This window comes from Lepisma saccharinum, chromosome 20 (genome assembly GCF_977018435.1).
Source record: "Lepisma saccharinum chromosome 20, izLepSacc3.1, whole genome shotgun sequence".
Lineage (NCBI taxonomy): Eukaryota > Metazoa > Arthropoda > Insecta > Zygentoma > Lepismatidae > Lepisma > Lepisma saccharinum.
The window spans coordinates 46,595,524-46,609,311 of record NC_139248.1 but is presented as its reverse complement, the minus strand read 5'-3'; the positions used below and the strand labels follow the sequence as shown (position 1 = coordinate 46,609,311).

The 13,788-nt window shown below is 37.2% G+C and overlaps 1 protein-coding gene across 1 annotated transcript in view; it reads left to right on the top strand.

The window, feature by feature from the left end:
- Positions 1–13,317, top strand: part of MTF-1 (Metal response element-binding Transcription Factor-1) — a 98,799-nt gene extending 85,482 nt beyond the window's left edge. The window contains exons 6-7 of the mRNA XM_083141447.1: positions 4,898–5,039; positions 11,633–13,317. Coding sequence (XP_082997573.1) covers positions 4,898–5,039; positions 11,633–12,816 — 1,326 coding nt within the window. The 3' untranslated portion in view covers positions 12,817–13,317. The remainder of the gene's footprint in view (positions 1–4,897; positions 5,040–11,632) is intronic.
- Positions 13,318–13,788: the final 471 nt, after the last annotated feature.

Here is a 13,788-nt window from a genome sequence, read left to right as displayed (position 1 = left end):
CTTTTGTTGAACCGTGCTTTGTTCTTGCTGCGGTGTCTCCCCACTGTGTTTGGGGACTCCCCACGCACTGCATGTGTTTGTTTCCCGCTGTGCAATTGTTACTTCATGCTTCATTGCTTCTTTTGTCCCTACCTTTGTCTATCACTACCCTTTCCCTTCACTTGTCTTGCTTGACACTCCTATTTCCTTTGTGGAACCCCATGCGCATGCGTTGCGCAGCTGCCGCCTAGTGTTTTTCGGATGGGCGACTTTGGTGTTCCTTTTGACTTTGTTTGTTCCGCCTTTCTATCTTCACTGGTACTGGCTGTACAGATTTGTGAAGTTAATTTTCACACGTTTTCGGCGTTGTCTAGCTCCTCACGGAGGCATCTCTCGGAAAAGTGGAAGGGGAACTTTCGTCTATTTCATGGGAGGTATCTGTGGTTTTCGTTTGTACCATACCTTTAGAATCACCCTGTATAGCATTCCTTGACATTCACTACAAGACTCGGCGGCAAGCAGCCTGGCGTCAGTGCTTGTCTTTCCCGGTGAACGAGGTCCACGACAGTCGCTAGAGTCGGCTATTAAAATTACAGTTTTCATATTGTGTACTAACCTTGACTACAGAAAGTGTTGAAAATGATGTCCCTCTGCTACAACACATTCTTGGCATCTCTGAAGGAAATTGGCATTTACACTGTAATTTTCGCGATTTCTCATACAATACTCTCTTTTAACTCACGGATGGTGTGCGGATTGTCTTTATATACTTTATTTTTTAGATTTTACGAGGTTTAATATAGCGGTCCTATGTGGAACGGGAACACCAGGAAATTTCGTTGCAAAACGTCGTCGCACTTCTCCACAATTCCTCTTTCCGAAGTAACACTCAACAAGTTGTAATGTAAACTTTTGTGGTGCCATATAAAGCCACAATCTTCAACACACTGACACGACACAACACAACTTCCGAGGGAGGATTATACTGGCGTCAGTCTGCAACGTCAACAGAAAGGGAAAGAGAGCGAAGGCAGGGAGAGCAAAAAAGAATACAGACTGCAGCGTGCGACTGTCGCGGACTCCGTTCACCAGGAAAGACAGTCTCGTAACGAATGTCAGGGAATGCTCTGTACAGGGTGGCTCAAAAAGTCACTTAACACCCCCGGTACAAGGCCACTGCTATCAGGCCAAGGGGGGAACCATATTGACGCCACTCGTGCAGTCGGTGGCCATCTTGATGTTCGCCATTTTGAATTCAACTTCAGAATTTTAAATGGGAAGGGGGTGATATGATATATCAAATCAGGCTAGAATGGTGAAGGTTTTTTCGACGTATCTTTAACCAGTAAAAGGTTATGACTGAATTCTTATACCAATTTACTCCTTTTTGAGGTGTTAGAAAAATGCCTTAAAATTTGTTTACCGCATTGGTAATGTATCGAGATCAAAGTGATGTCTAGGGAGAGAAGTTCTCATGCTATTGCACACGATTTTAATCGGATACATACACGAAGAGCTACGCATTTTGAATGGTTGTCACGAACAATTTACAGTGTGGCGCTTCCATTGAATGAAATTGCCCTTTTGTGCCCCCTGCAGGTGCTCCTGGCCTTCTGGAAGAAATAATTCAAGAAAGACCTGAAAACTAATTCCATCTTGAGTATCCTTTTGTCCTGCCACTCGTAGATTCTGCTAGTCTTGCTTTCCTTTACTTCTATATTTGCCCCCTAGAATTGATTTCCATCCAAGGTTTGGATCAGGAAATGCCCCTCAACCCCCTTGTGGTTGAACCACTGCACCCCCTTGCCCCGTAGTTGCTTTGAACTTTCATCGGCTTGAAAATACTTCATTTTCTCTAAGAGTATAATATCGTTTAATAACAGCGATTAGATTCCTCTACACTAAATTTCTAGGTGAAAGGATAATGATATAGGCGCATACATGGAACGTCTGGAAGAGGGGGCAAAGATGACCACATATCCCCCTTATAAAACTTATATTTTACACGTATTGTTTGATTTCAGTCATAGTAATTTTCATTAATTATTATGTAATGGGGATGCAGGAATGTGATAATTTCAAATTCAAATTATGTTTTTCGAGGAGGCAACACTGTTATCGGGGTAATGGCCCCATGGAAAAATACCTTGCTTGTCCCTTCGTGGAGAAAATCTGGGAACGTGCCTCCCTCACTGCCCCTTGCTTACTTCATGATAAATAAAAGTCATTAAGTACAACACCGAACGATGATAACACCTGTTTAATTGTGTAAAACTAACACATAATATAACACAATAAAAACGTATTCAAGTATACATTTACTCCATGTGCATCCATCCATATAACTAAGTCTTGTAGTTATGGTAACTCACACAGATTACAAACATGGTTACCTTCTCTTTATAATTTGTATCTACCTATCTATCATCATGGTCCCTCCACTCCCATGAGTCACATATAGACAATTCCTCATCTAATTGCTACTTTGTTGGTCACACATGACAAATGGTAGTTGCAAGAAGTAGTAATATCAAAGTGGTCATCACACACATGCAGTCAGTAATTCAGGTCCTGTACACGTAGACCTTCAACTTGAATTTATTTTTGTTACTGTGAAGCAAACTCCCCCCCCCCCCTCTTCCAAGATGCCAGTGTCACGTGTTCGAGTCTTGCATTGAAGGGAAGCTATAAACACCAGATATTTACGGTGCAGTTTGTTTCCTCCGGGCGAAGGTCGCTAAATATCACGTCTTCTTTGTTTGAAAGGCTGGTTGGAAATTTCAGAGCCCAAAGGCTAAAAATAGAACGTGGCTAGAATGAAAGTTGGTCATTTGCTACCACCCAACAAAGATGCCCACGTCTCAAACGAAACATGGACAAAACAAAAGCAGATTTAGAAGGTCTAAGCTGAAAATTCTTGCAGGTGCTGACACCCCCCCCCCTGCTTTCTCCATTTTTAGCAGGGAGACTGGTTCCATCATAACCAGATAGTCTATAGTCTATGAGTTATAATAATTTTATGCGCACTATGCAAATTAGGCTTTTTTTGTAACAAAACACGAATTTCACATATTGCCTCATAAGTCACCTTGTATGACAGCTAGGAGCATGAAACAAGTTTCATTTTGTTGTCAGAAATCCTTTCTATGAAAACAAGGGAAAAGTTTGAGTCCTTTTCCCATAACAGTGGAAACAGAGGGGGCCAAGTCCAGATTTTTATTTTTCCCTACAGCCTTCGCTATTCCGAATTGGGCATGGTTCCATGCCCTGATGTTTTAGCTTGCAAACAAAAGTTACCTGAAGCAGATAGGTCGAATAGTCTATGAGTTATAATAATTTCATGCGCTCTATGCAAATTAAGCTTTTTTTGTAAAAAAAACAGTGTTACTCATATTGCCTCATAATTCACCTTGTATGATAGCCAGGAGCATGAAACAAGTTTCATTTTTTTCGCATTTATATTCTCGAGTATTTCGTGTGCTTTTGATTTGCAGTAATCCACTAACGTTAATGTTCCATACAGCATACATGTTCATTTACAGTTGTTACTAATTGAAATTGTTACTGTTGAAATCGGCATTACATTTAATTCTAGTTAGAACTCTTGAGAAAGATGCATATGAATGGACTTTAAACATCAGTTAATGAAATAGTTTGATTTGAATTAAAATTCCTTTTATGGACAAGTATTGCCTTATTAGAAATTTAACTGAGACACTAGTAACAAGTTGTACCTTCCTTTTGTTATCCAAATTTTCACACGAACTTCAGTCCTATATTCAGCCAGAAAAGGTTCCAAGTAAGACATGGTAAGAGGTAATATCATGAACAAAATTAGTTGAGGGGAAACTCGATTTGAGATCATTACAGTGGAGTTGCCAACCCTTTCTGGATCTTTTATGATGTTGAGCCATTGTAGATGATCAGGAAATGGCTGGTCGCTCCAGTGACATATCTTGGATTCAGTTTTTTTTTTTTTAAACAAATTTAAAACTTATTTAGTCATGATGAAGAGGTCTTCTTGGGATATCAACCAGGTGATTTCCGGGGAGGCTTCCCAGCTTTTGATAGCTAACATCACTCTCATCTTCAGGGATTGAAGTACAGAGATGTGTCAGGGCAGATTATATATATTTGGTGTTGGAGGGGTCCTGTGTAGGTGGCGGGCCAATGAGTTGCCATCTCTCCGACATCTACACTCCCAGTTGACTATCACTAAGCAGGCTGGGTCCAGTTTGAATCCCGTGTCCATGTTGAGATTTTCCTTTTCCTCGTGGATGGCTATTGCTTCTTTGGTGATTCGGTCCCAGTAATTGGATGACTTATTGATGATCTTGGTAGTTGTGAAGTCAATTCTATGGCCCTCCTGGATGGAATGTTCTGCTAACCCTGATTTTCCAGGATGAAAATTCTTGATGTAGAATTCATGTTCTTGCAGCATTATTTGATTGTCCTCCTTATTTGTCCAATGTAGGCTTTACTGCAAGAACAGTTTATGTGGTAACCCTGGATATCATCGGTCCTAGATTGTCTTTAGGATTTCGAAGTCAGCTTCTGACTTTCAGAAACCTATCCGGAAATCACTTGGTTGATATCCCGAGAAAACCTCTTCATAATTTGCTGCCAGGAAAGCCAATTATTATATTAATAAAGAATTATTATTTAGTCATAATTGTTCCTTAGCTTGTCAATATGGTTTTGATGAAGGATCGAGCTTACTCCAAAAACTTTGAGGATAAAGAAAGGAACGGAAGTGTTGTGACAATCATCTGAGTTAATGTTGCACTTTTGTGAACATTAGGCGTAAGATATAAACTTTTATAGTTTTATTGTACAAACATGTTTTTCAGTTTATTTTTTATTATTGAATTTTCTGCATTTGTATTTGTAACACAAGTGTCTTATTCTGTTTTATTAGGAAGTCCAGAATGGAGAAGATCAGAGTGAACACGCAATTGAACAAGGGGAAAATAGTGGACCATCACAACTGTCTTTTGTTTTGTCTAAAACTGAAGGTTCTTCGAAAAACATTTCAGATGATCCAGCTGGTATTGTTGAAGGTAAAAAATATCTGTTTTTGGTAATATTAAATTACAATTTTGTTTGTTCCAAAGTTTCAAGATGATAACTTATGACTGTAAAATATATTATTGAGTTCCCATAGTGTTGGAATCCGAATCCTGGAACCATGTGTTGATCTTGAGAAAATACAAACATCAGGTTCTGACATATGCCACTTTAAAATGTCTGATTTCAAAAGGACTGGCTGTGAATAAAGTGAACTAAAAAAATACCACTTTCAATATGAGTCATTCTATATGAAATCAACACAGCTCAAAACCTGACCATGCCGAGTGGTTAGCACATCGCGCTGCGACGCCAAGGGTCCCGGGTTCGAATCCCGGTCGGGCTTGGTAGTTTGTGAATGTCCATTCATCAATTTCATCATTTCATCACTCATCCCCATCTTCGCAAATTAGCCAAGAGGCACAAAACGCGAAGTAAAATAAACTAAATCAAATCAAATCAAATCAAAACCTGACCATCTCGGATTTTCATGAAATTTGGCGAGTTGAATGTTGAAACTGTGGAACTTGGTAACCATGAAAATTTTGAGTCTCGTTTGTCTTGTAATTGTAGAACTATTCAAGGTGAAAGTTTGCAGAAATTGCCCATTTTGAGCTCGTTTAGCTACACTAAATGTGCTGTAACTATGCTCCTATTTGGCCTAGGAAGCTGAAATAAAGTTTATTGTGCATGGAATCGAACAAGCTTTCCAATGATATGTAACAATGTGAAATTCTAGCCTGATTTGATACATCACATTACCTCCTTTGCATTGAAAATGTTTGAGTTGAATTCAATATGGTGGCCAATAATATGGTGGACCTCCGTTTGACACACACAACTATGGTTCTCCATGAGCCTAACAAGTTTCTACCATGAACAATTGTACCCAAGATAACTCCGTTACATTTTATAGAAGTGTTATTGACACCCCAGTATATTGTAATGAGGCTTTTATCAGTCACATAGTTATACATATTATCTTGTATCTTCTGATTCCATTGCAGTCCCAGTTCAATTTTTCCATATGCTTAGAGTAAAGCATGGGGTGTAAAATATATTTTTCCCCCACAGTTTTTGGCAATTTGGTGAAGCAATAAGTACGAAAGAAAGAGCATTGGGTTTAAAGTGAGACATCATTTGCGGCAGCGTATCCCATACTACAAATTGGCCGTTGTTTTAGCTTACGTAATGAATCCTGTAACAAACGTTGGATTTTCGTGTGGATTATTTTACTTCTATGAGTTTGTAATGCTTTCTGCATGCAGGTGGTTTTGTTTACAGAAGGTCTCAAGGTTGGTGATTTGAACTTTAGATGCCTCAAATCAAATTTCACCTGGTGTGAAACGGTAGAACTACAATAAGGCACATGCAGTTGTTGAAATTGATAGTTCGCATTGTAAATTCAAAAGCTCAATGCATCATTACAACAAAATGGATAAAAGCAAGGAGGGCCAAAAGGGCTAAGTAAAAATCAAAGAAGGTAAAAGGAAACACTCACTGGACAGTAGAAAAATTCAAAATTTTCGCTAACTTCGTAGCATCATCGGTGTGAGGAGAAAGAGACGGACTGGAAGATACATGTAGAGGGAGAGCAGTCACTACAAATTTCACCTTTCTCCTACAAGAGATTCATCTCACACAAAAACAAAAGAGAAAACACAAAATATAAATAACTCATATCTGTCCATGTAATTACAAAGATGTGAAGACATTTGGCATAATTTTTTAGTACAAGCTTTGTATAAAACATATTTTTATTGAACATTATTCATTCTTTGTAGGCAACTTCTGAACAGTTTTTCTACCCCAGTGGTGACATAATGAGTAACAATTTATAATACACATTTCTGGATCACGCAAAAATAAAACATACAATCGATGGTAAAATCATCCTAAATAGACGATAATAATAATAATTAGGGCTGAGCCGATACTGATACCAATTCCCACTGATACCGATACTTAAAAATTTTACTACTTAAAAGTTGTTTAAAATTTTGATTAATATTAGTGTGTATTACATTTTAATTATATGCATCAATTTACTAAGATTTTTACTTTAAAATATTCAAGATTCACATAAGAATATTAAATTACATGTTATGTTATCCCAAAATGCAGTTTTTTTTCATACAAAGCTAGTGCAAAATTAAAAGAAACAGAATTTTGTATAAAGTGCAGTCTGGTGACCATTGCCTTTTGTTTTCCTTGCTACTAGGCACACTGGTTGGAGTCTGCTCAAGTTTGGATCAAGTTTACTTTATTTTTACACCAATGTTGCATTTATTGAATTATTTCTTGTTCAGTCTGATTGAGAAATTGTCTGGTGAGGATCGAGCTTTTGACGAGGCAGCCATGTTTGTTTCCAACTGCCAATAACTTTTCTGATCCCTGGATCAGATGTGGATGACAGTTCTTGAAGACTGTAACAACAGTGCCTTTATACTGTTTGTCCAGAAATGCTTCTGTTGAGTGCAGTTTCTCTGTAAATAAGCAATGCCTTGCTGATAATCTTGATGAGGACTCACTTATTGCCCAATGATGTATACATGATAGGTTGAAAAAGTCCCTGCAACAAGATCTTTAATGGATGCAGCAAGGAATGCAAATTGAAAGTGGAAGTAAGCACTGAAAAGGAAGCATGATACAACAGAAACTCAGAAGACTCATTTAGAAGAGAGGAAAAGAAGTATGGCAGAACTGAAAGAGCTGAGTACAAAGAAAGCTAAAATCCTCGAGAGATCTGCAAAGGAAATTGACGAAGTTGATGAAATGATGAAAGCATTAAAGAAGAAAATAGTATAGTTGTGTTTTTTCGAGTAATGTGTTCTTTTGAAACACAAAACTCCAAAAAATTGGTAAAACTATTATTTTATAATGTGTGGGTGGATCGGATGGCTATAAGGGGTGAAGGGAGGCCATCAATAATTTCACATAATGAAAGCTTGCTAGTATATTGGTAAATTCCCATACACATACAGGTACAAGAGGATAAAGTATGCTTTGTGATGAAAAGAGTGTGAATTTTCATCTAAGTGCTCTCATTTCCTTACATATATCATCTTTGACTGGGTGACAAAACTTTGTTGTTGGGGCAAGGACAGTTAATTTTTTGTTGGTAGATAAGGGATAGCATTAAGAGACCATACTGGTGTGGCAAAAAATAGGGGGACAATCCCCCCACACACTCCCCTAATCGCTGCTACTGTACATACATGTCCATGTACATTAATTGCCCTAATAATGTGGTCTGGAAAAGTCAGGGAATTTTGTTTTCACAAAATAGTAGACACCCTGCGATTTCAATTTCTCTTTTTTTTTATTTGAATCTTATAAATAAGACCTTGAATTTTTATTATCATTGTTTTGCTAAAATCAACATTACTACTAGAAATTTGGAAAATATAAATTAGGTACAAAATTTACAACAACATAGCCAAATTATGGTTTATGGGAGAAAATCTCCTATTTCTGCAAGCTTATCTGGCTTCTTAGATGAGGCAAATAATTTTTGTCAAAGTTTACACCGGGGATGCCCATTTATGGCGCAGGGTGCATCGAAAGTAACACTTTCTGATTTCGGACCTCGGCTGTTTCATTAGTAACGATGACATAATCGGCTGCTTTAAGTTCGTACCAAAGGGATTAGTGGGCACAAATGAAAATGTAGGAGTAGGACGTACTGTATACCAGCACTGTGCAAACTATATATAATTCTATAATTTATTTTATGTATTTAGACACATATGTTATGTAATAAATGTAACTATTTTATTTTTATGTACTATGGTACGATATTATTATAATTTATTTATTGTAAAATACGCCAACATGATACAACAAAACAGAATATATTTTCAAAATCAACATATCGGAAATAGTAAAAGTTGCCTATTGAGGTTCATACTACAGAAAAAATTTTTCATTTGCAGGCTAGTGTTATACATATACAGGGTGGTATTTATAGGCAGTGAGGAGTAATTTATACTCTGGTTGCAAATTTTTAGACCCCGGGAGATGTTTTACATGTAATACTCCAATGCTTCAAATAGAAGTTATTAGTTTTCTTTTATTTTACTTCGCTTCTCTCCCACTTTCAGCTAAACTTTTTACCTAACACCCACCCACTACAACGTTGCTTGAAACTCTACTTAGACTGTATTTTCAGTGTGATGGAATTTGAGTCTCGGGGTCTTTAAGGTAATATAAATTTTAAAATATAATACATAATTTAGAATGAAAGTTGGAACCAAATTGCAATTTGTTCTGACAATACTTCAGGTTTTTGGCTGAAATTTTTGTAACAATTTTGGAAGATTTTAGTTTTGGTAAGATGTAACACTACACCAGTCAACATGTTTCAAGATGATGGATGAAAAACAAATTTGCCTGTGTTGCAAGTACTTCAATTTCATCATATCATCACTCATTCTCATCATTGTGATTAGTGAAAATTGGCAGAACCTAATTCAATCAATGAATCTTATTTTCTAGATTGTAAGATCATGAATTTATTCTAAATAGCAGTTCTTTCATTCCAGAAATGTTGAAACAATTAATTCATAGAGAAATAGCATTCAAGTTTATGAATGTCAGTGTCAGGAAATTGTGATGATTTCTCATTCGAAGTTGCGATCATTTCACATTATGTTCATTGGAATTTTAGACATTTCCTTTCTGAACCAAAATTCCCTATCCTGGATGCCTCTAAAATACTCACAGCAACTTTAGTGCATCACTTGCACTATGATTTGTTAGCAAGGAAAATGTTAACTGTAGTGAGTAGTTAAGGAAGGCTGAGATGTAAAAAGGGATAGGATATCACAATTTTTTTCATTGTGCTATATGACTCAACATTGAGCTTTTCACCTGAATTTTTATGGCAGCAAGATACCTTAAGGCGAGGAGGGACAATTTCCCCTTGGTCTTTCTCGCTGGGGCAGCTGCTGATCACTGTTGCCAGCTTCGCTCTTTTGGAGCCAAATCTGGCTCTTTCGTGCACTCGTTTGACTGTGAACTGTGGCACCCGCCCTCTGCCCCACTATGATGCCACCACTGGCTCCGGCCCAAAAATACCAACTTTTGCCATGAGTGTACATTTTGCACGTGACGTGATATTCGTATAGCTATAGGCTGCGTCACCCACCTTTTGTTTCCTCCCCATGTACTTTTATATATAGCGCTGTGGCTAAGATGAAGATGACAATTTTGTTATCCGGGAACCTTTTATTTTCGATTTTATATTAACATCATTGGATTATTGAGATGGGTGATGCCGCCAAATCTAGGCGGTGAAAACTAAGAAAGAATAAATTGCCATCACTTTAAAGCTAACGGTAATAGCAGCACCCCTACCCTTCTGACAACTAAAATTACCCTAGTAGGCACTTTATGCAGCCTTCGTTAATCTAGCTCCTTGAAAGTCCTCTTTAGCTATATTAATGGTGAAATTTAGCTCTATTATGCACATCAGGTTTGGCAACACTGCCAGGATGGCCGTAGGAGGCAAGGAGAAATGCACTAGGCTTATGGGACCATTATTTTATTCGTTCTCTCGGGAATATCAAACATCCGATGACGTAGAAAAGTACATGGACGGAAAAAGGACACGTAGAACTATGTCATAGCAGTAGGAAAAGTCGAAACTCCCATTTGATGAGCCGTAACTTGAAGTTGAAGTTGATGTCCCATAAGGAATACATGGGATTCGGTAAATACTAATTCATCATATTTTTCAAAAATCGTATAAGGCTTAATAATCAACTTAGGAAACCGCTTCCACTTGCCACATGGGGAGAAATTCATACTCTTCATTTCTGTCGGAGATCTTTTTAGTAGCATTGCTCATTCCGACGATATTGGAATAATTGCATGCCTGGTGCGTAATTGTCCCTCTTCGCCTTAAAGGATTGTTGTGGTGTTTCCAGACAAAATAGTGTGAATGTTAATGTTGTGAGAGAAGTTCAGTTATATCCATATATGTTTGCATTTTAATTGTTGAGACTTACTACTACACAATTGATTTACTTGTGTTGCAAGTGTACCTCTGTCCCTCCCTCCCTGGTGGTAGACCAGCAACAGCTGAACCTCGGCCAGCAATAAAGTCAAGTCAATTCAATTTTTATGTTCTCCCTAGATGGTCATCAAGTTCTAAGGCCGTAGGAAGTGCAGCATTTTGGTAGCATTGGATTCAACCTCTGCTATGCTTCTGGTGCATTTGTTTATCCTCTAGTGGCTGAAACAGAACAGCTGGTGCTTGCAGTCAAGTTACTGAGAGAGAGTGTTGACATAAATGCTCATGAAATTGAGTGCAATGGAAACTAAATAAGGCAAAAATATTAAGACAATAAAGAATATTTGAATATTTGAAAATGCAACACTTGTTCCATTTTTTCTATTATATCTTTGACCCCCCCCCCCCTTTCTCTCTGCTTGTAAGGAGAAAGAAATAGGAAGTACTCACAACACAATGATAGATTTTTTCACATATTTCCTCTTGATTGTGCACATTGCTTGTTACAGATTTTCTGGTCTTGATTAATCAAAGAACCTGAAAAATATAATACTTATCTTATTTTTTCAGGCTATGCTCTCATTCCATTAGGCAAGAATGATGCACAAAAGCTGCCATCGGAGGAGAGTATGGCATTGTTGACTAGAAATCTTGCCAATACCAATTCACCACTTATCAGAGTATTCAATAATGATACAAGAGTTGTTGAAGATCCATGCTCAGCCAATAAGTCACAGGCTTCCATGTTGGAAGTCAGTGAGCCTTCTGTGGTAACAGGCGAGGAAAATGTCAATTCAACATCATCTTCAGGAAAGAACTGGATTAACGAGAACTGTCGTTTGTTACCTGGCAATCAATTATCTCACCTCTCATCTACTTTTAGTGATAATGAAACATTTTCAGAGTACATACCTGTTATGTTTGTGGGTTCTGATTTGAAGCAAAACAACTGCATCACACCTCTCACTTTATCTATTGATAATGGAACTTTAGACTGTCCCGGGGTACAAATTGAATCGTGTAGTATTGTTGCAAATTCTGCAGTTCCAAATGCTACTGCAAAAAGTCCTGACGTTTCGAAGGAGAGAGATGTACTGAAAGATATCACAGCAAGTGCAGAAATCTGTAAGTGCAGTCCTTGCAAATGTAGCCCATCGCAGCAAGAAGGATGTGAAATCTGCCTCAATGAAAGAGAACCGGTTCATACAGACTTGAAATATAAAACTAATGCACTAGATTATGGTTCTTCTGCTGAATATGTACTACCAGATAGTGAAGAGGACTCATCAGATGGGTCAGGTTCTGTTTCGTTGGTTTCAGCAAGTGATGAAGAATCAACAAGTAACCATGCTTCATTAATGCCAGTTTTAAATGATGCTGAAACAAATGTCTTGTCAAAGTCGCAAGCAGAACTTAATAAATTTCATGTAGGAGATGTAGATGGTTCTCAAGTGGATGACAAATGTCGTGCTAACTTTTCAGGTAATGTAAATATTTTGCAAAAGCAAGATGGGAATCATATTAGTGAAGTAAGTGGTGCGTTATCATCCTGCACCAACATAGATGGTTGCAATTGTACATGTGACAATATGAAAATAACTAGTTGTGGCAAAGATTTGAAACCTTGTTGTGTTGTTATCTGCCTAAAAAAATTAATGAAACTGAAGAGCGAAATGCAATCAAAATGTTGTTCAAGTAAATTGCTTTTGGAAATGCAGAAACTAGTGCCTGATAAATTTCATATCTGTACCTGATAAGATTATTTTCAATTAATTTATTAATTTCTGATTGTGACTTTTGCCTCATTGAAAAATATTAGTTAAAATGCTGTTTGCTTCAGTAGTGAAACTATTGAAGATGTTTGTCTATATTACAGCATGTAGTCAGTTAATATGCATAGTTCATACCAGCATGTGCCTTGAATGATACCAATAGAAGTGATCATATAATTCTGTGAGATATATGTGAGGTCTTTCTTACATTAACCAGTGATCAGTATCACAAAATTCTTTTTGTATTTGATTTCTGTTTTATGTTAAAGGCAAGGAAGGAGAGAAGAAATTGATACTGTATGTGTGCCAAGATGTGAACTAATTTTTGACATAGTTATATTTGAAGATACTGTTGTCTATTTTCTGCATATCGAAATACGACATATTGACACTGAAATGGAAGTAAACAGAAATATAGATGTCTATTTTTTGTTGTGATTTGTTATTGAGTTTAATATGTGTTATGTGTAAATAAATAGTAGTTTTTATAAACAAGTGGGTATTTCATTATTTAAATTACGTAATCTTGTATCTATATCTATGTTTCCGCTGAAATTAACAAATTTTGCTTTATAAATGTAATTTTAACAGCTAATAGAAAACATTTTGTTGAACATAGGACCAAGCATTCAACAGTGTGTGCCATTCAAGTATTTGCTACCCTACTCTGTACCAAAGTCTGTCGATTGCTAGTTTCTCCTGTTCTTGAAGGTCTGGTCATAAAACTGATTTTTTTCAGTCCCCATGTTTATGACCCTGGCAGGATTTCTGTGACATCATCAAGATGAAACTTCAAAATGTATAGCCTAGAAATTGGTTTAGCTTCGAATGAATAACAGAAAACCGTGACTAAGATCATGACTGAGAAACCTGTTTAGGGTAAAATGGATAACCTTGAAACCGGTTTAGCATAAAATCTATAACCTTTAAACTGATTTAGCATAAAATGGATAA